General features: G+C 36.4%; 2 protein-coding genes across 2 annotated transcripts; both read right to left on the bottom strand.

The window, feature by feature from the left end:
* Positions 1–207: 207 nt before the first annotated feature.
* LOC145969241 (ribonucleoside-diphosphate reductase large subunit-like) lies at positions 208–4,503 on the bottom strand. The gene is made up of 11 exons (XM_083095198.1): positions 4,248–4,503; positions 3,760–3,848; positions 3,346–3,523; positions 2,896–3,259; positions 2,514–2,812; positions 2,268–2,430; positions 1,769–2,157; positions 1,501–1,688; positions 1,090–1,398; positions 815–1,003; positions 208–653 (listed from the first exon to the last, which is right to left on the bottom strand). Exons 1-11 carry the CDS (start codon positions 4,357–4,359, stop codon positions 390–392), a joined length of 2,544 nt encoding a protein of 847 aa, XP_082951324.1. The 5' UTR covers positions 4,360–4,503; the 3' UTR covers positions 208–389.
* A 2,137-nt stretch (positions 4,504–6,640) lies between these two features.
* On the bottom strand, positions 6,641–23,188 carry Nf1 (neurofibromin 1). The gene is made up of 25 exons (XM_083093037.1): positions 22,994–23,188; positions 20,256–20,577; positions 19,887–20,105; positions 19,092–19,782; positions 18,771–19,011; positions 18,177–18,554; positions 17,915–18,101; positions 17,726–17,767; positions 17,486–17,559; positions 16,436–17,316; positions 16,030–16,337; positions 15,260–15,821; positions 14,628–15,176; positions 14,329–14,532; positions 12,090–14,193; positions 11,867–12,007; positions 11,511–11,769; positions 11,301–11,422; positions 11,116–11,223; positions 10,127–10,213; positions 9,678–9,883; positions 9,355–9,547; positions 9,038–9,252; positions 8,770–8,931; positions 6,641–8,590 (listed from the first exon to the last, which is right to left on the bottom strand). Exons 1-24 carry the CDS (start codon positions 23,051–23,053, stop codon positions 8,853–8,855), a joined length of 8,232 nt encoding a protein of 2,743 aa, XP_082949163.1. The 5' UTR covers positions 23,054–23,188; the 3' UTR covers positions 6,641–8,590; positions 8,770–8,852.
* Between the last annotated feature and the right edge of the window lie 2,217 nt (positions 23,189–25,405).

Raw genomic sequence — 25,405 nt, 5'->3', positions numbered from 1 at the left:
GCAAAGTAAAAGTTTTTTTCGCGTTCGACTTGATTTCAACATACACACATGCTGTGGCTTTTTTTTATATTCCAAAAAAAATCTCACATATACATTCAGAAATTTCCAAATCTTATTTATCTCTCTCGTGTTTATCCTAAAGCTTAATATCTATTCTGGATATTGTGGAAAAGTGGATATACATATCCATTAAAAAAGATAATGCAATTTAATTTGTACAAACTCTTGTCAACATTAAACCAATTTAATCAAACATCTTATTAACAATATAATTAAATTTAGAATATTTAACATGTGGAACAACACATGTTTATATAATTTACAAAAATAGAAAACATTTTACAAATCTCTCATATATGAGAGAGAAGATTCCAAAAAATAGTAAACTTTCACGAACTGCACGACATGCAAGCTTCTCCATTTTTACGCGAACAAACAAGCATCGTTTCTAAATTTTTACTCGCTTGTTGATTTAATTGATTTCGCGTTTCAATGTTATCATCATCTTTGTTGGGAGACTGAATAGGGGTATTATTGACAGTGGATGTGCTAGATATGGAATCATTATTTCGTAATTTAGATTTGTCCACTGTAAATTGTATAGGATTTGCAGCTGGCTTTGTTCGTAGATAGTACATGCCAGTTTTTAAGCCCTGTAAATGATAATACAATTTGTATGATGATTCCATCACTTGGATTAAAAGGATCATTCATATAATTTAAAAAGTAAATTATCATTTATTTGAGCAATCTATGGCATTGCAAATTTAAAAATGTTGAAATAAAATTGCAGTAATTACAATATATCACTTACGCTTCTCCAACCAAAGAAATGCATCGATGTAAGTTTCTCAGTCGTCGGATCCCCTATGTGAACATTCAAAGATTGCGACTGATCGATAAAAGCTCCACGATCAGCCGCCATTTCGAGAATTACTTTTTGCGGTATCTCCCATACAGTTTTGTAAAGCACTTTCAGATCATCAGGAATACGGTCTATGTTCTGCGGAACATTTTCTTAAAATTATGCTAACAAAAAATTTAAATGCGAGAAACAATAGATAATTAAAGAGATAATTAAAATCGTACTTGAACAGATCCAAAACTTGCAAGTATTTCATTCTGCATGTCTTCGTCCCATAAACCTCTAGCAGTTAGGTCTCGCAATAAATGAGGATTCACGATGACGAATTCTCCCGATAATACGCGTCTTACATAGATATTACTCGTGTATGGTTCGATGGATTCGTTATTTCCTAAGATTTGTGCCGTCGACGCCGTTGGCATAGGTGCAATCAAAAGCGAATTTCTTACTCCATGTTTCGCGATTTTCTCTTTCAATTTATCCCAATCCCATAAATTTGTCGGTTTAACGTTCCACATATCATATTGGAGGATCTAACGAGAAACAATATTATATTATGATTGCCATGCATAGGCCAAACATGATTCACATAGTTATAAATGTATATAAGCGCAATTAAAATTTTACAAACTTACTCCTTTGCTGACTGGACTACCTTCATATGTTTCATAAGTGCCTTTTTCGGCAGCTAATTCGCAACTTGCTTCCAAGGCACCATAATAAAGAGTTTCAAAAATTTTGATATTGAGTTCTTTCGCCTCTTTGCTCTCGAATGTATACCGCATTAATAAAAAGGCATCCGCTAAACCTTGTATTCCGATACCTAAAAATATATGCGCTTTTTATATTTTTAGCTCATTATACTCATGATGTAGTCAATTGATAATAAAAAAATCACCTTACCGATGGGTCTATGTTTTTGATTAGATGTTTTTGTTTCTAAAATGGGATAAAAATTGACATCGATAACTTTATCCAAATTACGAGTGACAACTTTTGCAATTGTTTTAAGTTTATCAAAATCGAAAGTTTTGTTATTCGTATTAACAAACATATTGACTGCAATAGATGCCAGATTACACACAGCAACTTCTCCAGGACCAGAGTATTGAATAACTTCAGTGCACAAGTTGCTGCATTTGATTGTACCAATGTGCTGATGATTAGACTTTTGATTGCAATGATCTTTGTAAAGCATATAAGGAGTTCCAGTCTCTACTTGCGATCTGAGAATGGCAACCCATACAGCCCTAGCCTCTACTTGCTTTTTATAGCGACCTTCCTTTTCATATCTATAAAAACATTTTGAATAAATTTATTTAACTATAATTTATTGCAGAAAGATATATAAATCATAGTTTTATTAAATTGCAGAAAAAAAGACAATTGCTAATGTATGCACCTAATATATAGCTCTTTAAATTCATCACCCCAAACATCAGCCAAGCCAGGAGATTCATATGGACACATCAAGCTCCAGTTTTCGTTATTATATACACGTTCCATAAAGAGATCTGGTATCCATAGACCATAAAATAAGTCTCTAGCTCGCATGTTTCCATCTCCTGTAAAAAATGCATACAATATGTAGAATATATAAATCAATGTTAATCAATGTGAGAAAAGTAGAAAAAAAAGACATAATTACCAATGTTCCTCCTAAGCTCTAAAAAATCAAAAATATCGGCATGCCATGGCTCTAAATAAATAGCAAATGCTCCTGGTCTCTTATTTCCACCTTGATCAACATAAATAGCCATGTCATTGTACAATTTTAAGACAGAAACCAAACCGTTAGTTGTATCTGTATTATCTTCCATGCTTTTTGCACGAATGCAATGTACATTGAGTCCTATTCCACCAGCATATTTACTAATGAGCGCACATTTCTTTAGTGTACCAAAAATACCTTTTATGCTATCATTGTCGAGCGTCAGAAGGAAGCAACTGTAAAAACATAATTCCTATTAAAATAATTGTATAACATCTGATGTATATTATCGAAATAATCAAACGCTATTACAATTTACCTGGACATTTGCTGGTTATTAGTACAGGCGTTAAATAGCGTTGGTGAAGCATGTGTAAAATATCTTTCAGACAAATAATTGTATGTTTCTATAGCTTTGTCAATGTCGGTCTCATGAATACCGACAGCTACTCTCATTAACATATGTTGAGGTCTTTCTACTATCTTGCCATTGATTTTCAACAAATAGCTTCTCTCAAGTGTCTTAAAACCAATATAATTATAACTAAAGTCTCGATCATAAATTATGGCAGAATCTAGTCTTTCCGCATTGTCTCTGATAATGTTGTAATATCGCTCGCTGATTATAGGTGTATGTTGATTTGTGACTGAATCCCTGGCATGATACAAGTCATGCATGACCTCTGAAAAATAAAAAGCGAGCATTATATCATCTTATTATATCAAAATGCAAAAATAGACTTGAATAAATACATCCAAGATATCATACTACTAAAATTCTTCTTAGTCTCTTTATGTAGGTTAGACACATCAATCCTTGCAGCTAATATAGCATAGTCGGGATGATTAGTCGCCATGGTAGCTGCAGTTTCAGCTGCAAGATTATCTAATATGACTGTAGTTACTCCAGAATATAAACCCCGAATTACTTGAATTGCGACAGCAGACTGCAAATAATAAATTTAATTACTATAAACAAATTGACATGGCTAAAAATTCATAAAATTTTATTCTTTCTTTTTTATGCAATATGATTTTTGCAAAGAGATATAAAATATAAACATAAAAGTTTATATATAAGTTTATATATTATTTCTTTTCTTAATTATATACATATATATATTTCATTTTTCTGTTTCATTATATTATAGAATTATATACAATAGGTACACTATATACTTACTGGGTCCACATAATTCATATCCAAATTATAACACTGTTTGGCAATTCTTGAAGTGATTTTATCAAAATGAACATCCTCTTTACGTCCATCTAATTGGAATAATAATTTTTAATTAATGGTTTTTTTATTTAAACAGCTTTCATAAAAATTTGCATTTATATATATCTATCATATACAATATTAATGTAATATTAATCAAATAATAATTTAGTTTTTACCAAATTATTAATTCTTTTTAGTTTGCAATCTATTTTCTAGCTCACATAGACAAATTATGTACATATATAAACTTTCTTTACTAATCAGGTAAATATTTAAAAACAATAGTACAGCAATAATATATAAACAGAATTAGCCTTATCCTTCTAAAAAGATAATTTTTTTATGAGAGTAAAAAATGCCTCTAAAACTTATAAATAAAGCTTTCTGATACAGCTTCATCTAGCCAATAATCAAACACGATGATTAATCCGTTATTAAACACTTACTACGTTTGATAACGTGCATTTTCCCTCGCGCATTTTCCTTTACAGGCATTTTTGAGGGAGAAGGATTATTATTTCCCAGAGAAAGCATCTTCACTTTCGCGCTCAGCTCCATCCTATAATCCAAGCTTGACACAAATCCTTTTTTCTACGATTTCAGTTATCACAATTACAAGACCAATACAGACCAACACAAACTGACTCTGCCAAGTTTTTTCGTGCATTAAGAATTTTGAGCGCGAAACGGAAGACGGAAAACATATGTTTGTCATGCGCGTTGCGATTCATCGATTCGAATAGCGCGCATGCTTCTTTGGGTTACGTTCGAAAATCTACTCATCGGAGTATCGTTTAATTGACCAATAAGGATAAGAGATCCTTCGTTTCTACTGGACAAAATCCTTTTTCAACGAGTAGATTTTTGAACATACTTCATATGATGCGTCTGTTCTGTTCGAAGGCGCTGTCAATATCCCGCGCATTTAATTTTTATCTTTTTAAAACTCATATAACGAGGTACTTAAAATATCTTTTTTTTATAGCTATATAATATATAAGATTCCTAGTTCATGTTCATACAGTTATGTTGTAAAAATACTTTAAAGACTAATTTGTTTAGAGATAAAAAATTTGCTAAATTTATAGTTTAATTACATAAATATATTCATATTTTCACGTGAGTATAATTTAATATTCTTTCAGATAACAAAAGTAATTATTTTGACATCAAATTATATCGAAATAATTAATATTTTTGCTATTCAAATTGTCATTATAATATTAAGCAAAATAATATTATATGAATGATATTACTCCTTCCTTGTAAAATATCATAGAAAAAAATTGATTCATTATATATTTATGTATATGTATGTATAGTGGCATTGTAAGTTCACCCTGAATAGATTTTTTAATTTCAAGGAAGGACATTAATGTTGAGAAAGCGGCGCAAAAGAAAACTCGAGTATTCTAGATGAAACATTAATATATATAATACTGACATTTATAGTAGTTTAACAAACAGCGTTTTAATCTCGTGGATATATTTACACAAAAAATTGTCTCATCGTATCGTTATTCGTAGAAAGGCCAGATATAATCACGTCGTTAGGGAGATTCGATCGAGAGAAAAATAATTCTTAACGCCAATCGTGCGAATCGAGTGTCCGCGGAGCTATCGTACATTCAATATATCTATATCTCGTAATGCGCATCACGATTCACTAAATAGACATCTCTTATCTATGTACTTACAATACATATATACACGCACTCTTGGCTCGCTCGTCGGACGCGCGCGTACTCTATATGTACTTTGATAACGCGTTAGGTACACGTAGAAAGCTTGTAAGAATCGAATCATCGCCGATAAGATGTTAATGTTTCGGGATTAAATTCTTGACGGGAATGGCAGCGAGAAATTTGTAGAGAAATACGCGCGTTTCACATTTTTCTTTCTTCTTTAAAGGCAAGTACTCGCCGGTCCGACAACTCGTTGCGTTCATTAATCTTTAGACACTCTGAAATATAGTATTTACAAACCCCTCGTGATAACACGCATACACATACGCATCCTAAAAATACGAACATCGCGAAAACACACGAGATCCGAAAGGAAAACATGCCGTGTTAATGAAAAATTCGAAAATGACGCGTAGACATTAAGCAATTACGGCCTGTCTTCCTTAATTGTATGTAATCGTTACTTAATTAATCGCCTGCCTAACGCAGTCTAAGGACGATTTATACCTTTGGTAAGAGACAACAAGACGCGCGATAACACGACAGCTACAAACAGCTAGCGCTTAACAATTCCGAACTGCGCGTGAAAATAAATTTATAAACGAATCATTATTTTCAATACTGGATAAATTACTAATTTATAAATCAGCTGTACTATGTCATGGGGTTGCCTGGTAAGTTTTTTTGTAAAAAGTAAAACAGCTATAAAAACTATATAAGAAACATTGTAAAAAATTATTTCGAGCTCTCTCTCCGACATTATAATAATATGACTAGCGCACATTCTATAAATTGAATAAGAAGTCAAAGCTCATGTAAGAAATTAACATAGATATAGGAGATATAGACTATCGTAAACACGAGTCAGACGTAACAATATAACAAAAGAGATAACGATATTTATTCATGTTTCTCTCTTTTTATCAAAAATAAAAAGGACAAATTTATCTCTATTAGAAAAAAACGACGAGCTTCGTTAAATAGCTTCATTTTTTCGTTCGAACGGATATTTTTTGTTTACATTGTAAATTGGACAGTCTATGCTTTCCATATCTATGAAAATTAACGACTTGAGAATGCAAAGATATTAATCGATCGCTTAAGTACAAGCTCGGATGAAGCTCTATGAGGAAATAAATTCTGAAATCTATCTGTACGGTACATCGTATTCTTCATTATCCATATTCTCTGTCTCTTCTAAAAATACAGACGGACAAAATCAACAAACTTTTACAAAATCGCCACGATACGTACAAACATTATACAACGCACTATGTACAAACGCATCTTTCAAACTCCAAACCAGCCATTCTAACGCCATTGAGAAGCTATTCATTCCGTCACACGAAAAATATCATTCCCACATTTATATTGTTAAATTCGCGCTTTCAATCTTATGTATAATATTTCATTTTTATTTATACATATCGCACACACTCGCTTATGGCGTTATAAAGAAATTGTACATTTAAATAAATAAGGGAAATGTTTAAATTAAAAAAAAAAGAACGAGTATTTTTCTCGACGCAAACTAGTTAAGGGAGAGAGTATTTCCACATGATCCTTTGTACTCGGTGCTACTCATTTTGTTAACACGAGTGCAGAATCTATCAATTTTATACGTCGCCACGCGTATATTCTCTTCTCCTCCCTTTTTTCTTATTACTAAAATGTCCCCCGGCGTATATTATAGTACAGAGAAGATATCGCTTGGTCTCGCTTTGTACTTTAATAAAAAGTAGTAAAGACAGTATACAGTTACATTGGTGTTTCTCTTGATAAGATTCTAAATTATTCGTCCCGAGGCTTCGAACGCCTAATGAGACGAGAGGCGTCACTGGTCCAGATCATCTTTGTTGTATCGTTGAGATCTACATGCAACGGCACACGAGAAGAAAGCTGCGATTCTTGTGTAATAATAAAGAGTTGCCACGCGCAACCGCAGTATTTTTATCCTTTAAAGGATTAATGGAGATTCTTTTGGTAGAATAATAATTGTTTATACACACTCTCTAGAGCTGATTACTCAAATATAAACGTAAATTGCGACAAATGATACAACGCTTTGCACGTACATTCGATACGTATATTGAAAAAAAAATTGCAAACGACATTCTTATCATAAAATTTTATCTATTTCTCATTTCAAGTAATTGTTTCTGAATCAATTTTGATAGTATTTGCATATATATACAGGGTGCCCGGAAAATCGCCCGCAGTACTTCCGGAAGTGATTCAGGATCCAAAAGGAAGGAAAAAAGCTACATAAACATAGGTCCGGAAATAAGTCATTTCCGAGTTATAGTTACTTTTATGTTAAAAAAATCGTAATTTATAGTCCGCTTGGCATCCCTCTTTTAAATTTTTTTAAATTTTAAATTTAAATAATTACGATTTTTTTAATATAAAAGTGACTATAACTCGGAAACGACTTATTTCCGGACTTATGTTTATATAGCTTTTTTTCTTCTTTTTGGATCCCGAATCACTTCCCGAAGTACTGCGGACGATTTTCCAGACATCCTGTATATATTATATTGCAATTTGTATATCCCAGAAAATTAATATCAGTCATTAAATTATTATTATACGCGTAATTATTGAGAAGATATCGAACATATACAATGCTCGTTGCTAATTCGATGAATGTTTTCCGAGGAAATCGATTATAAATTATTTTTTGCAATATAACGAAGTGACGATAAATACGATTGTTGAATTATGACAAAATGTCAAATGCTACGTATCTTGAATCGCTGAAATCGAGTCTTACAATATATATCTCGCAACGCGAGTTTCCGTACAGCTTCGTTGTATAGAAAAGCGCTGATGTATAACGTAACAATGCACATTTAAATGCAAATCTCAATAGCAAGATTGTTAAAGATGGCAAACTCGCGCGACTGATAGATAGATTAAGAAAATAATGCAAAGTTATCATACATATAGAAAGCTGATAGAGAAATAAAACAATATTTTACGAGAGTGTAGCTTAGCTAGTTGACTTCCATTTCCGGTAGGCTCGTTATCGCGATGTGGACGGCATTGTACTAAACTGACTGGACATGTTGCAGCAATAACACGGGACGAAAGTCTGCGAGGTTCTACGAGCGAAATATTTAGCGGTTAAGGAAAGCGGAAATATTAAGCGCCTTTAGCGATAATTTGAATTTGTTAATACTCGGTGGGGAGGAAAAGATAAAATCTCTTATTCTGATAAAATTTCTTAAACTAAATTTAACTATGTGTATATTTATCATTCGATTATTTAAAATTCACATACCTCGTTTGCCGTTGCAATTTTCGATTACTTTGCCTTTTACGCGCACTTTTTTGACATTGTTTGCCGGTATCGCAAAGTAATTGCTAAGGCTGCGAACCGTCACCCATATCTTCCGTTTGACTAGTATCTATCGAGTCTTCTCGTCTGCCATCTGCACTATGACTGAAATATATCATTTGTCCAATATATATTCGCAATCTATAATATGTGACGCAGACGCAAAGAAGATCAGATTGTAAACGCTACGGTAATAAAATGTAAGACTTACTCTACGTGAACGGAAGAATCAATCTCCGATGACATACGATAATGTTCTTGAATAAGTCCGACGGTAGACGGCCTTGGTTTCAGCGCAGAGTCCGATTGGCGTTTGCCTTTTCCTATAGCTGTCTCTTTATTCGGTTCTTGCACCTTCATACATATTTCTACCATAGCTTCTAGACAATTTACAAACAATTCAGCACTCTCAGGCGTACAGTTGGACTGTAAATATATTGTCAATTTAAAATACTGAATCTACATAATCAATATTATGATAGAAATCATTATGAAATTGCGACATTAGGAAAATTAATTCTGACTTACGTTCGTATAAGGTCCCGCGAACCTCCAAAGACCGCGGAAACCGCAGCTTTGCAAATAATGCTGCAAATGATGTTGTTGGCTCGTATCTTCACTGGCTATCATGTTTTGTATAATGGTTTGAACCGCATTTAATATCGCTTGATCATGACAGGTGGACAATACGCTGTTGATCTTTGCGTCGAGTAAGTTGTGTCTGTAAAGCGACATTTGATATAAAAATTTAGAAATGGATATTTTTTTATTTCTTCTCGGGTATCTCTTTTATCGATACATTAAACTAATTTTTTTATAGCACTATTAGAGAGAAATGAAATAAAACTTACACAACTGGAAAGACTTTTGGGAAAACCATAGTCGCTTCCGCTAGATACTCGTACAAAATCCGCGTTTCATTTTCACTGGTGGAGTACTTTACCAGAGTGGCCAACATGGTCAGAACCAGAGTCTGCGTCGCAAAATCGGTCAACACTTCCGGATCGAGTAAGACGTTATTTTCGTTGCTCAGGCTCACTCTAGTGCTACGATCTTTCTGTATAGCAGTACAAGTACGAGTACATTAGTCCTCTTATTAAATCTCGACCATGTATGTATAAAGGAAATAAAGTAAGTATATCACAGTCGCGGAAAATATATTTTCATCTGTTTCTCAACACAAACGTAAGGAGAGGAACCGCGTCTGGATATAATATATAGAATGTATATAGAATATCAACAAAAAAGAGAGAAAGAGAGATACAAGAGAGAGAATCGTGGTCGAAATAACGATATATACCTGCTGTTCCGCATCGTCCGTCGACTTGTCGTCCTTTGCGTTCGGTACGCTCAAGGATCGCTGCGATTTAAATAAAAGCCGGCCAGTCTTGTTAGTGACACAAGTTGCATCGTTTTACACAATCCGGGCAGGCACAGGCGGGCACACACCGAGAGAGTAAACAGAGAGATGCATAGAGGAATAAAACGATGTTATATACAATACTATGCATCTACTAATAGTTAATTAAAGAAAAGTCGGATCAAAAGTATATATGGCAAATGATAAGACGAAACGATCACGGAAATCAATTTTCAATTCAAAAAAAGCTTGCGAAAGGGTGTCTCTCTTTCTCATGTGCGAAGAAAAGTTTAGAGATAAAACTCAAGTGGGAATATTTCTACATAGAGTGTAGTAAATCAAATCAAATACATACCCAAAAGAGAGATATAGAATATAATCCGAGACAGATGCATAGATACATTTCACTATATGAAATAATGCGCATACACACATACACACACGCACACACACATACACACCACGCACAAAATTTCAAGTAATAGGATGAACAGAGCGATATGCTTTGGCAAGAGTGAGATAATTTTACTAAATAATCAAGTACAATAAGATAAGCCGAGCAAGATAATAAAAGCGATACGTTATGCGAATCACGCATGGAAAGAGATTTTGAATTTCATTTCGTGCTATCTCATAGAGATTCTTTCAATTAGGATCATGCAGTGCATTTTTCTAGCAACTTCATGCTTCGTACGATGCTTCAACGATCTCTTTTTTTATTTGCTAAGTGAATAATGATGTATATGAGTGAGGATGACGCTACGTCTCGCGATATGTTCTATATAAAAAAAAAGAGAAAAAAATAAAAGTAAATTTTTTAACCTCTACGATGTTTTAAACAAACAAGTTGACTACGCGTTACTTATAGCTCGAAAAAGGATGAGTTGCTTCGCGAAAGTAATATATGTAGAACTAAATGTAATTTATACCTGCGCGGACTGTTGTTTCTGTTGTCTCGCTTGAGTGAGTGCCGATTGATCCAGCAAGTCCCAAGTCTTTTGCCTTCTACTTGTAGGATTGGGTGCGCCGGACATATCCTAATAAACACACGAATGGTTTCATGAAAACAGTCATATCATAATCATAGTAAAAAATACTCAAAAAATATTCTCACCGCATTGCGCGATGGTAAAGTATCGAGAATGTCCGAACTGCCTGATGAATCGTGTAGATTTTTATCGAGCGAATGTCGAATATGACACCTGCTACGCACCTCCTCCGATACAGCCACCAACGCTGTAAAATGAAATTTGCATAAAATCTTTCTTTAAATTTGGATTTAATAAGTGTCGATTGTGCTGTGTGCATTTATACTTGGACGTACCGGTCAAGTAAGGAACGCTTTCAGGCGTCACCTCGAATTTATCCCTTTTCGAAGGCTTTGCCACGATCGCCAGCAACATGGTTAATACTCTGACCGTTCTGGTAACTGTGGTCGGTGTGGGATGCCTATAACCCTTCAGAAGATGACCGACTAACGCGAAATGAAAATTGGATTTAAAAGATAGGCCCACAGTGTGATCCAACTGCTTGAACTGGCATTCCAGAGGTTCCCGTGTCGACATCATCACATGTTCCAATGTCTAAAAAAGAAACGAATAGAGAAACAACCATTATTTTATTAAAAATATTTTGAAATTTATATCAAAATTGAGAGAAAATCGAGAAATGCATAAAGACCTTCTCATCGAAAGTGCCCTGTGAATCGAGCGTGTGCAGATTCTGCTCGAGAAGGGCCAGGCCGGATGCATATAACGACGCTTCGTCCAACTCGAGAACGGATGTGGCGATCCAGAATAAGTACCTATGTATTGGCGATTTCTTGGACAGAAAAACGGCTTGATACTGAATACTTCAAGTTGAACAACTCCTATAGGTTTTTTTTTCTTAAACAGAAACTTACAGGTCTCAGAAGAGGTTGCAATCGCGTCAAGCACATAACGATGGCCTCCATGAGATTGATATCATTAAAACTCTCGAGCGCCTTCACTAATATCTTTAGTAGCTGCCACATATCCTGATCCGTTATACTCTTGCTGATACAGCCGAAAACAATGAGTGCCCTTGGCTGCAGAGCTGGATTAAAGCAAAAAGCAAAGTTTTTCGCCAACAGGGTCCACGTTTTTAACCAATCGCACTTGGGAATGTCGCGCATGCAAGCCTCCATAATTTCCAGAAGAGCGTCGGTTATTACTTCTAAGCTAGTCAAGTAAAGTCTCTCCTTATCCCCCTGTGCCCCGGATACGTTTCGCTCGTTGTTGAGCCATTTTTCGTTCGCGTGCTTGCAGCTCGATTTTGGATGTTTGTAGAAGGCTGTGCCAGCGGCAGATTTTACCTTGCTAATACCAAACAGCAAGTAAAATTTAGGCAATGAAAATTCATCCAAACTCATCCGCAATATCCTGTGCGTATCTTCGGAGAATGACGGCGAACTGCACGTGCATAACGAGTGAATACTATTGATTACGAGACCATGAGTGGAGGCTCGCATGGTCAAGCTGCCGGAACACACGAGTAACGTTACCGTGTGAAAAATATACGGCAAGTGTTTCCCTACATCCAGACAATTATTAAAGGACAGCATCAGAAGATATCTCGCAAGAATCGCTATGTCACTCCACATTATATGTTGTTCCAGTTGAGACGTCGGCGACATGCAAGTCTTGTCTACTATTCGACATACCTTGCTAATTAGCTTCTTGGCTACCAGTTGCACATTACCGGACGCTAGGGCGACTGCAGTGTCCGCCATAATCTCGGCCATCGGTGAACCTAAACCGTATCGCGCGCTACGTTGCAAAAAAATATCGAGGACAACGTCTATCAGTTCTGGCAGCATGCCAATCGTGCTCCAGATCTTAGCTTGTATGCTCGGATACATTTCAATCTCTTGGACGGTCAGAGTGATTAAATCGTCGAGAATTTCTGTGACCTGCTTCTGCCGCTTGCCACCTTCGTCATGGGGCTTGTAGAATCGTACAAGATTGCTTAACCACGGCGTCATATATTCGAGACATAAATGCTTTAGCTCGATAGTTGATTCTCTGAAGCCCTGTATACACTCTTTGAGAAATTCAAGCGTGAGATGTGGATCGTGCGCCGCCAAGGTCTCACTCAGATGCTTGATGAATATAGTATTGTTCGACGGTATGCATATACCGGACGTCTCCAACAATTGACCCTCTATTCTTAAGCCAAACGTCGCCGTAAGTGCGCATAGGTGATTGTAGGCTGCAGTCCGAAGATTCGGGTCCGGGCTACCAAGATTCAATAAGGCCATATTTAATAAGGTGCCGGGTACATCTTTAGGCCTGATTTTCGAATGAACGGACATGGAATCCGGTTGTGACAACATCCAGCGATTCCTTATGTGGATTATAGCCTGTACAATGTTATCGCAATCACTGTGGGCAAAGGTCAACAATCCCACCTCGTTGGAGATGGTTAACGTGAATTGATTGTCATCCAACAGGCAAACCTCTTCTATTTCGGAAGCGTAATACACATCGTTTAAGAGAACATATTGCGACAATACTTTGGATCTGTCCGTGTGAGTTATTTGCAAGGTCGTCGGTCCGAGCTTCACAGATACTTTCATCTCCTTGTGGGATAATTTCAAAACACCGGTAAATACCTTCAGGTCCTCGTCCAGGGACAATGTTGCTCCGGGTAATTTTTGTTGTTCGATATCGATCGCATCATTCAATTTTCCTTGACTGTCGATAAAGATAATCTTTCGATTACCTTTCAATGGTGCCAGGATGCTATCGTGATACTTTGTATATTCGCGCACCCAGGTATTACAATTGTAAATATATACCGCGTGGAGGTTTTCATAGGCTATTTCTGGCAAAACGTAGAACCACTTTTGCAAAAATTCCGTTCTAAATCGATTATCCGAACATGCATGAGTGAAATCAACGACCACATCGTATGGAGAATGATAAAAGGGCTTTAAAGTCAGGATCACGTGATATATCAACAAATCGCCGTTTGTTTCGCCGAGTCTGAAAATCAAAGCATCATTTTAATCACTAACCGACATGTATAATGCGCAAGTAACACAAGTACAGAAGACAAAATAGACGCTATAAATAGACTTTTCGCTTCATCTTTGCTTCTTTGCAAAATAAAATGCTTACTTGAATCGACGTGCAATGTAATAAAACACTGGATAACTCTGTTTGCTAGTGCCTGCTTGATAAAAAATATTCATACTCTGGATACTCTTAAAGTCCTCTCTTTCGCGCATATTATGTTTCATCATGATTTCCTCGAAATTGGTCGACGACATATCTTTACTTGCCCATCGAGACATACGAACGTAAGAAGATGAAAAGAGCGAGCTGGAATCGAAATGTATGATTAATTTGCAATTTAAATAAATCGCATAAAACTGTGATAATGCATAATCAAAATGAGGAAGTACAATATAACTCACTGGGAATCCACTGGTTTATGCTCGGGTGGACCAAGGTATGCTAATAATGTTGCCATCTTGTCGAAAGGTCTCCTTCCGACAGCTTTGTGATCTCTGCTGCTACTGAGATAATCCCCGATTTTTTCTTGATGATTCCACAACAATCTGTGAAGAGCTAAGACATTAGCATCCGATACAAATGACATAGGATGGCTAGTCTGATCAACTGTTTCGCAATCCGACGCTATTTGTATGATGAATCGTCGACCGATTTCAAAATGAGCTCTTAAAAAGTCATTGAATGGCAGCATGTGTTGTTCCTTGCTAAACTCTACGTGATTGGCGATATTCTGCAATATCTTCGACATAAGCATGAGACCTCTCTTCACTTGCGGTGGTACCGGTTTATTCACAATACCCATCTCTTGGGGTGAGACAATGGCAGGATTAATAAAACGCAGAAATATGACCGTTCCTACAGCCACAATGTTGCTCTGCGGTGATTGCGGGAATCTTTTGCACAATACTTGATATAAACAATGACACATTGAACGCAGCTGTGGAGGAAACCTGGCGAAATTGGATACAAAATAAATTTTGAAAACTCAAGAATAACCTTACTTGTAATAATTCGTTTACAAATGATAACTCACGTATCTGCCGACGACACTATAGCATTGAACACCTTTTGTGTCAGTGCGATCAAGTTGCTACCGTTTTGCTCGATGTTTTCACTAGGATCAATTCTCGCGCTATCTACTTCGAAATTAATTGTTGGCTCATTCAGCAAAGGTTTGATGAGAGGTTCGAGAAGGCCTTGCAAATAACTGGCACCATAAATTTTAAAGCAAAACGACATAATTTTACTTCCCAGAGTATTACCGCGAAAAAGAGTCTGTATACAATCGGTCAGCTCAACCTCTCGATAGAGCATGTTCCATAATAAAGGCGATAACAAGTGCTTTGCATCAAATAGTGTCACAAAGACACGTGCCAGTTCATCCATTTGATTTGTTGTCACTACGTTAGCTAAAGCCATGGCGATAGGTAATTCGCCCTTATCACTGATCATCGTAACAAGTTGAACCAATTGTTCGTATCTATCCGCTAGAACAGTTTCGGCAAGAGTATCAAACTCCGTTCCTTGTTGAAGTATTTTAGTCAACACTTCCATAAACGCAGCACGCGTTTGGAGATCTGCGTTGTAACCTAAATCTAAGTAAGAAAAAAAATTCAGCATTTAGCGTGATAGAACTAATTATTAGAGTCGATAATTATGACAACCGGAGAGTTCTGTGGAAGGCGTAAATTGATAAATGAAAATAAAAGTAAGAATACTTCTCAACAGAATGTTTAAGAGAGTCGCTCCTCCAGAAAACTCCTAAATTAAAAGCATATGAATTGATCTGATATTTTTGCGTACGTATCGAGTGCCTTAAACCACTGTCTATATTCGCACTGAGAAGATTACTCATGGCTTGAATAGTAGTGTTGCGCAAAGTGGCTAACTTGCTAGTCGCTAAAGTAGGCGATTGTCGAGATACGACATCCTTGTCCTCCGATGATGACGGTTCGTTACAGTAATTTATTAAATTCATAAAGAGCATAAAATATTTCGAGAATAGTTCAGACTTTGCTTCCATCAAATCAACACGATCGGAGTCTTCAGGCTGAAGAGGTAGTCCGCGCAACAACGCTCCTACTGCTTCCATGCAAGCTTGATCCAAATCCCTGCATAATATCATAATTTTATTCCATCGTAATTAGAGATGGAAACTTAGAAAGATTGGATAATAGTTAAATGTATAAAATGTCAGAAAATGTTTTACCTGGTGTAAGCTGTGATATCGTTGGCAATTGTCGAAGAAAAGGGAGGCGCGCACATTACCCATTCGGTCAAATATTCGACGAGTTTGTTGCGAAATTTCAACTCTTGCCTAAATGCCAGATCATCCCGTCTTTTCATCATGGCTTCGACCAGCTGACACAATTTGGTTTTGATACAAATCGAATGCACCATCATGTCCAAATGTCTGACATATCTAACAATTGCCAACATCATGCCTTCGATACTGGTCATCCCAAGGTATTCTGACGGTTGGTCTGCCTTTGAGTCCAGGATGTTTTTCATTATAAAAATGGTGTGTTCGATAAATTGCGTATTCAAATCTGATACCACCACTTGTCCACGTTGATCAAAGAACTTTTCGACAATATTTTTAATCTGATCGAATAATATTGGATACAAGGCAGGACTCATCTCATGTGCAACTAATTCCTTTACGTGCTTTTGTATTTGAGTGCCAAGTTTCTCATTATTGCAAATCAATAATCGTAGCAAGTTGAACACAAACTGCGTAACTGTGCAATACTGCGATTCTTGACTAAGATTTGTTAAACCGGAGCTGGGCTCTTGTTGTTTTGTCGAGCTCTTTTTAAACTCGGGATTGAAGGGAAGCACATTGTAAGGCGGTCTATTTGGTGAACGACATTGCAAGCATACTCCGCCCAAAGCGCAAAGAAATCCTGTCATATTGGCCCATTCGTTAATTTGCTCTTCCACTTCGTGCTCCGAATTTTGATGCGCTGCCCTTCGTTTCACGGTGTTGCGACAAAATGATTCGACTTGTACGTCTTCAGTCTTAGTCTTGGGATAATTGGACAATTGCCGCGAAGTCGCTTCCCAATTTCTGAATGTCTCTTCCCAAGCCTAAATATAAATATAATATTCTCTATTAATTTCTGAAAAGATTATAGGATTAAGTATGTTCGATTTATATATGATTAATATTGAAAATTTAACTTTTTTTCTTAATTTATTATACTATACTTTATGCAATATGAAATTTTATAAAGTAATAAAAAATAAATATACTTACAGGTTGTATGCCATTCACACAATGTTCTATCTTTCTCAATAAAGATAATATTCTCTTTTGTAACGTGGCGCGTCCTAAAATCAATCGACAGCTCATTAATAGTAGAATAAATTATCGGATCAAAACACAATAATAATTAAATATGAATATTAAATATAAAAATTATATATATATATATATATATATATATATATATATATATATATATATATATATATATATATGGAGATGAGGACTCACCGTGATTATGTTCCTGATAACATAGCCTACTCTCCCCGTGGGCTATTACGATAACAAGATCTTTAATACTCTACTACAGACGAATAAGAGTTTTATTAATTAAAATGGAGAAAAATGAATTGAAATATTCATTTGACATCTTTTTCTATCTGTTTCGAACGTGAAATCTCGTAAAAAAATCAAACTCACCAGAGATTAATACGGTCGAAGCTTGCGCCAATTCTACATACAAATGATAATTTGGAAGTAGACAAGTCACTGCTACCTCATCGCTGCCACAAAGAATTTCAGCTTCCTCACATAGTAATGCGAAACAAGACATTGATACTAAAACAGCTTCCATGTCTATACTCCATAAATATGTTAAGCAAACGACCTGTGCATAACGCATAAATTTCGCGGGTTAATTTTTAATTTCAAATGTAATTTTACAATAGATAAAAGTATATACTTCGAGTTTAATATGCGCTTGTTTGCTAATCGCGATCTGGCTGCCCACGTTTGCATAATCCTTATATTGAGAAAGAAAGGCATTTCTGCAGCTCAATATCTCGCGAAGCCACTTGAGTATAGTCGTGTAATTAAATATTTGATGCTGTATCAATTTCTGCGAGATTGAGAAGACGACCTGCGAACTGACATCCCAGAAAGTATCCAACGGCGCTTCGGGATTCCACGCTTTGACCTTGTCCGGGTGATGTAATACTAGCAGAGCTTCCATCGCTTCGTGGGCAATGTCTGGCATCGTGGGCTGATGGACTAACGAGACGAGCCCATGAATCAATTCTAAAGTAGATCTTTGTATTTCGTGACCAGCTGTGCCATAACTCTGTAAAAAGCTAAATTAATTTAGGCTTTGAACATTTTATATATGTTATATAATCTATGTGTACAGGTGTGTGTGTGTGTGTGTGTGTGTGTGTGTGTGTGTATATTGTATAGTTTAAATTATATTTATAATTAGCAAGTTTATACTCTTTATGTGATTAACATTCATCGCATCTTATTCATTGATTATCCTATATTTATCTGTAAACATACATACATGCAGCATTAACATGGGATCCACATGAATGAGTCGCACCATCACCAACAATAGATTCTTGGAGTTGGTCTCTTCTTTAGATTTAAGAGCAAAATTATGAATCATGCGTAGCGGTGTATTACATATGTAGTTTTGCGACACTTTGTTTAGAGTGTCGGTAAACATATTTCTGAGTTCCGTGCCGTAAGAATACACGAGACTGATCTCTGGCCACCATGGCAATCTCGGCTGCGTGAAGATTCTGAAATATTGGCATTATGGAACCAATCAGATTTATTAATGACGCGACGTCGCGAGAAAAAAATATTTTCTTGCACTTGCTTGTATAACGAGCTGACCAAGACGAACTGGTACGTCGACGGGTAGTTGACATTCAGGCAAAACTTAAACATCTCATTATTGCGCGGATTTATTCGGAAGCAGCTAACAAAAGAATCGATCATTAGCTCGACATCCTGCGCGTTGTAATTCTGTCCACGAGAGAATGGTTTCGAGGGATGGAAAAGAAGCGTCATTAAATCATCCATCAATTGCTGTACCAAAATCAAGATGACGTTATTTTTCGATTCCGCGTTGTTGACATACGTGGCCGCTTTGGTGAGCTTGACGCATGTGACCGCCGCGGCCTCGGACAACTGTCGGCTAGAGGAGCTGCCGTGCATTCTCAAGCTGCGCTTCACGCTGTCGATAAACTGTTTCTTCTTCAAGTACCGCGGCGAACCGGGCGGCCCGGAATCGGCGTTTACGATTTCCTCCAGGACTTTGGGGGAGAGAACTAGCAGCATCATCTGTAACGGCCATACTGCCGCGGCGCGGCTCTTTTTGTCGACAAACGTGTCGAGAATGTCAAACAACTCCTCGCATGCCTTACTAAGATCCTCATTAGGCTGCTTCTGCAGATCGGCAAATTCTTGCGGATAAGTGTCCATCCAATTCCAGATCGCCTTCTCAAGGGAATTCATGAGCACGAGGTGCGCCGACTTTTTGAGTTGCCGGACTTTCTGTATCGTTTCTGCAGCAATAGAGCGAGAATTGTTATGATATTACGAAACGAGTATAATACGTTAAAAATTTGGCTTTATACGATCGCATCACGTTACAATACTCGCTGCCTACCATTTAAAAGTCTAGTCAGTCTGTGAACGTCGACATTGATATATTGCATCAACTCGATGTCGCTACAATCTGGATTCTCGTCCCCACTATTGGACAGTTCCTGAAGCCTGGCCGATATCCGATTGAAGACTGCATTGAAGAAATTCAAACTTAGAGCAAATAGCACTTTGCTCGCCAGATCCTTAATCATTTTCGTCTGTGGACTGTCTGATGGTATTCCTGTATATAAGAAATAACAATTAATTATACTTAATGAAATCTGAATTCTTCTTCTCCCGCTCTAGAAATTTCAAGGAGCTTTCGAAAAAGCCAATGAATCGGGAAGAGTATTATTACGAGTCGTTGAATACGCTCGTTTATTTCGCTCACCTATAAACTGGCATATTTCTCGGAGAAGTAGTTTTATGTTCATAGCCTCCTCGAATTTTGTCGTGTCCTTTGGTGTGTTCGCTAGGCATTTTTCCAACGTGTCCAGGACGATGATGATGGACTCTTGTCGATCCTGATCCATGGTGTGAAACGGCCGCTGACCGCTCGTGTTCGGTGTCAGCTCGTTGACGCGTTGCAGCATTTTTGTAAGGCCGGATATAACGAGGGAGAAACGAAAGCGAGAGATCTCTATCAAGCATTTCTTATTCCTCTTCTCGTTCACTCGTGAGTGAGGACTTTCGGGACCGGAACGACACGGCAGCTACAAATGTAAGAGAAAAAATTACTTTTTGGGAAATAAATCAACAAAGAGTGAGTAATATCTGGTGAACGAATCTCCATTCATTTCTCTCGCAGGAACAGTAATTATTGTGCTGCACGGGGTAGAAAAAAAAGAAACGTGCATAAAAAAGAGGCATTAAGGGTGAAATGTGGACGCGCTCGAAATAATGGTGGCGACAAATTGCCCCGACATAGGAAACGCCAATTTATGCGCTCGTGCGACGCAATCGATTCCGGTTTTATTCCTTTTTGTTAGACGTATCGCGCGGTACGCGATTAAGCTCAAGTGCGTAAAGCGACTTTCATTCATGGGCGATACTCATGAACGAGGGAGGCGTCGCGAGAGCGGGCGGGGAGAGAATTCGGCGAGAGAACGAAGCAACCTCATGCGCGTCTTTCGCGAGGATTCATCAATTTGGCTCTATTTGATGGACATCGCGATGCAAATATATTTGCAAACAATTGAAAGATTCCAATTGAAACACAAATATCTTATTTCAACCGCGAAATCCCCATCGCTCGACCGATAATCAATAACGTGGAACAATAAAATTTACGCGGAAATTTACGGAAGCAAGTTTGAGGATCGCGTAGAATCGTGCTCGCGTATCGATATTTATATACCTCGTACCCTCCTTAGATACGTTACTGTATATACACCTTGATTGAGCCGCTCTCGCAGCAAGGTTGACTGGAGGAGGGGGCAGGAGGGGGGGGGGCGAAGGTCAAACCGCATGAGGGAAGCTGGGGAAGGAGGGGCCATCTTTGCGAGAATGTATCTTTTCATGAATGAACGAATCGAGGAGGGAAGGAACGACATCGCATTCTCAGGGATTGGGGTGATCGCTCTCTTTGTTGATACGCACTGACCCCAATTTATAATGCGAGATATCCGATTTTTTTCTACAAAGAGGGTTGTGTAACTAATCGAATAGGGGACAGCCCGATCCTTTTACGCGAATCGCGTTGCGGAACATTAATTTAGATCACGGTGCAATCGATGATAAATCGGTGATATCGAAACAATGTAACGTAATAATAAAGGTGGAAAGAATTCTCTATCGCAGCTATCAAATTCGATTTTAAAAGATAAGCTAGGATAATATTTATCAATAATATCTCAATTAGATTAATGCTTTCAATTCATCAGATGTAAAATTGAATTATTCTTATTTTCAAAAACACAGAAGATGGCTATTCTGTTAACGTTCCAAGTAATTTTGAGAAAAATATTTAAAATTTAGTTAAATTAATTCTTGTAGATTACATTTTTTTGCTCTGTTTCTAGTCACATATGGGTTACAATGTCCTATCGCAGTTTTAGCGATCTCAAAGCACTTGAAAGAAATCTACAAAAATTTGTATATATTCCTTGACATTTATGAAAAAATGAACATTATAACAAAAATTAAAAAATAAATTTTCATCGATTAAACCTTTAACATCTATCAATTACAATATCGATAAGGTCAAAATGGCCCCATATGTAACTTTTAAATATTAAAATTGATCATTTTTTTTAGTAAAATTCAATTTCTTTATCATATATTCAAAAATTACTCGCAATACAATCTATCTCTTGTGAACGGCGTAAGTGCAAACAAGAAAAGAATGAAGATAAATAAACATCTTGGGAAATCTATGCTTGAATTTGAGCGAGCGATACCTCAATCGTACATACAGTTTCTGCGAATGTTGTTCGCGTTTGTAACAATTATTTTGGAAATAGTTTACAAATTCATTTCATAGCCCGCGCGAAATTAACAAAAACTTGTTAAACTTAAGATAGTTGTTGCTAATCGATAGAATAACCGTCTTGATTCTCGAGTTGTACACGTTTCTTGAGCTTTGGACAGCCCGTTCCGATAGAGTACTCCGGTCCTATATATTCTCTTTCGCGTTTAAATTAGCGAATTGACGCTAACCAATTGTCACGGTACAACCGGCTGTCAATCGCGTTCGCACGAGCATCGTCCTCTCGCAGTCGTTGATCCATAAGCTGGTCCACCTGTCCGCCCGCGCGAAATCTACCCTGCGCACCGAGTGAACTCGAAATTCGATACTCGGAGAACGGAGAAAAAGAGAGAGAAAGAGAGAGAAAGAGCGACTCGCGAGTTTCTCGGCGAGGAACGAAACCGATCTCGAAACGGAATCCGAGAAAGGCGGAAACCAAGAATCGAAGCGAATATCCCCGTGCATCGTGGATGTGACATTAGGGGGAGGAGGTGGCCACACCGGAAGAGGGTAGCGATACAGAGACCGAGAGAGGAGGAGGAGGAAGAGAAGGAGGAGAAAGAGAAAGAAAGAGAGAGAGAGAGAGAGGGAGGGCGAGCTCGACGGAACCAGGAAATGAACGAGGAGAGAAACGACGCTCCTCGTCGTCACTATTCGCGCACCTGATCCTCGAAACGCGCGAGCAATAAATTCGCCCATTCTCCGGGCTTTTGCGTCCCCATCTCCGTCCGAGGTTCACTGACAGGCCGTTACCACGTACCGCGAATCGCCAGGCTCGCTACGAGCCGCGACCTTACGTCATCATTTATGAACGTCGACTGACCGACCACTACACTAGCGCGGGCGCGGATCCGCGAATCGCCCCCGACCTCGATGGGAGAGGCACTCGCGATGGTGGGACCGCGAAGATGGTCGCGTGCATCCGAAAATGCCCGATCGTTCCATTGATGCACCAATCGCGCGCTACGTGCTCAAGCATGCTCGAGGATGCTCAGGAGCGACCCGCGACAAATTAAATACGTGTCTTTAGATATTGAAACAATCATCTTTTTTTCTCTTTCCAAAATCAAAATTGACGGAGAGACTTGTACTGGTGATACGTGACACTAAAATACAAGATGCGAGTCACAACTGTCGTCCATTTCTTTTGTTCTCTCTTGCAACTTTTCCTCGTAATTATTCGCGCTTAATTAATGTTGCAATATCTTATTTCTTTTACATTTTATACCTACAACTTTGAATTATATTTTTCTTAAATAACAATAATTTTTCTGACTTGTTGAAGATTATTATATGCTTTCCCGGTTATGTATCATTTATTTGATTCACTAAGAGTTTGCAGAGGGTAATGGTTCAGCTTTGCACGCTCCTGGTTCGGTCAACACTGGTGCACGCTCACCCCACCTCGCAACCACGTCATTCATAACTGTGCAACATGGCCTTGTACCCGGGACAATCGCTCGTATGAAAATTCGATCGGGTTATCGCAAAATTGCTGCGTTTAATGTATTCGATTCTATTTGACGGTTTATTGAGAGGTCTCAATTTTCATAATCTTTATCGAATCTTTTAAGTATAATAATTATTTCACAATTAACATGTCATGTAATTATATATGTATCTACATAATTATCATATCTTATAAAAACATTAGAATAGACAAAACTTATTATAAAATTAAATCTGAAAAACAAATATATATTTGCGCGTTATATTTCAGCATATATATAATCATATACAAGATAGTCAGTGTAGATTTTTAAGAATTTATTTTTTCAATTTTCTTGTTTTTTACATTTTTAGGGAAATCTGGTTATATTCACTACTTTTTTAAAAATGTTTTTTTAAGGATATTTTTCTGTGATAAAAATTATTGTCAATGAGGCAAAGAATTATATAATACATAAAGTTTTATAAGTTTCATTGCTAAAATTCTGAATATCTTGATTCTCTTGAATCTTGATTTTGACAAAACAATATTTGTATTTTAAATATTATTACATTATAATTATCTGATGTTTTTTTGAACATATAGACGTTTTAAACTCGATTTCATGATAAGTTACTAAATTTTACTTTTAAAACAAAAATTGAAAAATCGAAAATTTGTTTCATTTTTAATTTGATCTTGCAATATTTTACATTTATACATTTTCACATTATTTGCTTACAAATACTTTGCTTTATATCTTTTTTTCAATTAATGAAGAAACATTAACAAGTTTTAATTTAAACAACTCACTAATATTTTACATTCGTATAAAAAACAGTCTTACGTGATATGTGAGATCTTTATACATTAGCAAAAGATGTATTTTTAAATTTAATAGTATATCCATACATCATATATCTTTCTCTATACATATACATTTTTCCATTTCACTTTTATAAATTTGCTCAATTTTATAGAAAAATTAATGTAATCTAACATTGATGATAAATATACTCTAAATGTGACAACAATAAATTATAAAAACATTTGCGCTTTCATTTTTTAGCAGATATCAATTCTATTCATATAGATATGCACTTAAAAGCTATAAAAGATGAGTATTTCAAAGCACATTTTTTATATAATGCATTCCGACAATAATCTATATTGAGAAGTCATCTGTTAGAGGGAGACAATTAGAAATGAATAAATTTAATGAACCATGACGCATTTTTTAAAAACACGATTAAAGTTCATAGACTGCATGTCTTACAAGAATTTAAATTTTACCTTTCTTTCTCAAATCATGAAATAATCTCTTTTAGATTGATAATTATTAATTAATTAGAGTCATATATTAAATAAGAAAACCTATGGCAATTATATATAGTTTATATCGAAAAACATTAAATTAAAAGACTAATTTTCAATGTTATTATTTGTGTATGCCTCTTCATTTTTTCATTAAAATGTTTTGGACAAACTTTTTACATTTTGTTACACAATTATTTTAACGAAACTATATCGAAACGCAATAAACTATCAAATGCATATAAGAATATTAAATATATAATGAAAGCAACAAATATCATCCAATATATTTCATATTGAGATAGATTTAAATATTTATCAGGATTTTTTT

Source organism: Camponotus vicinus, unplaced genomic scaffold, assembly GCF_025532165.1.
Source record: "Camponotus vicinus isolate PSW18456_S1 unplaced genomic scaffold, iyCamVici1.0 SCAF_3, whole genome shotgun sequence".
Classification (NCBI taxonomy): domain Eukaryota; kingdom Metazoa; phylum Arthropoda; class Insecta; order Hymenoptera; family Formicidae; genus Camponotus; species Camponotus vicinus.
The sequence above is the reverse complement of the archived record's forward strand: the minus strand, read 5'-3'. Positions and strand labels throughout refer to the sequence as shown.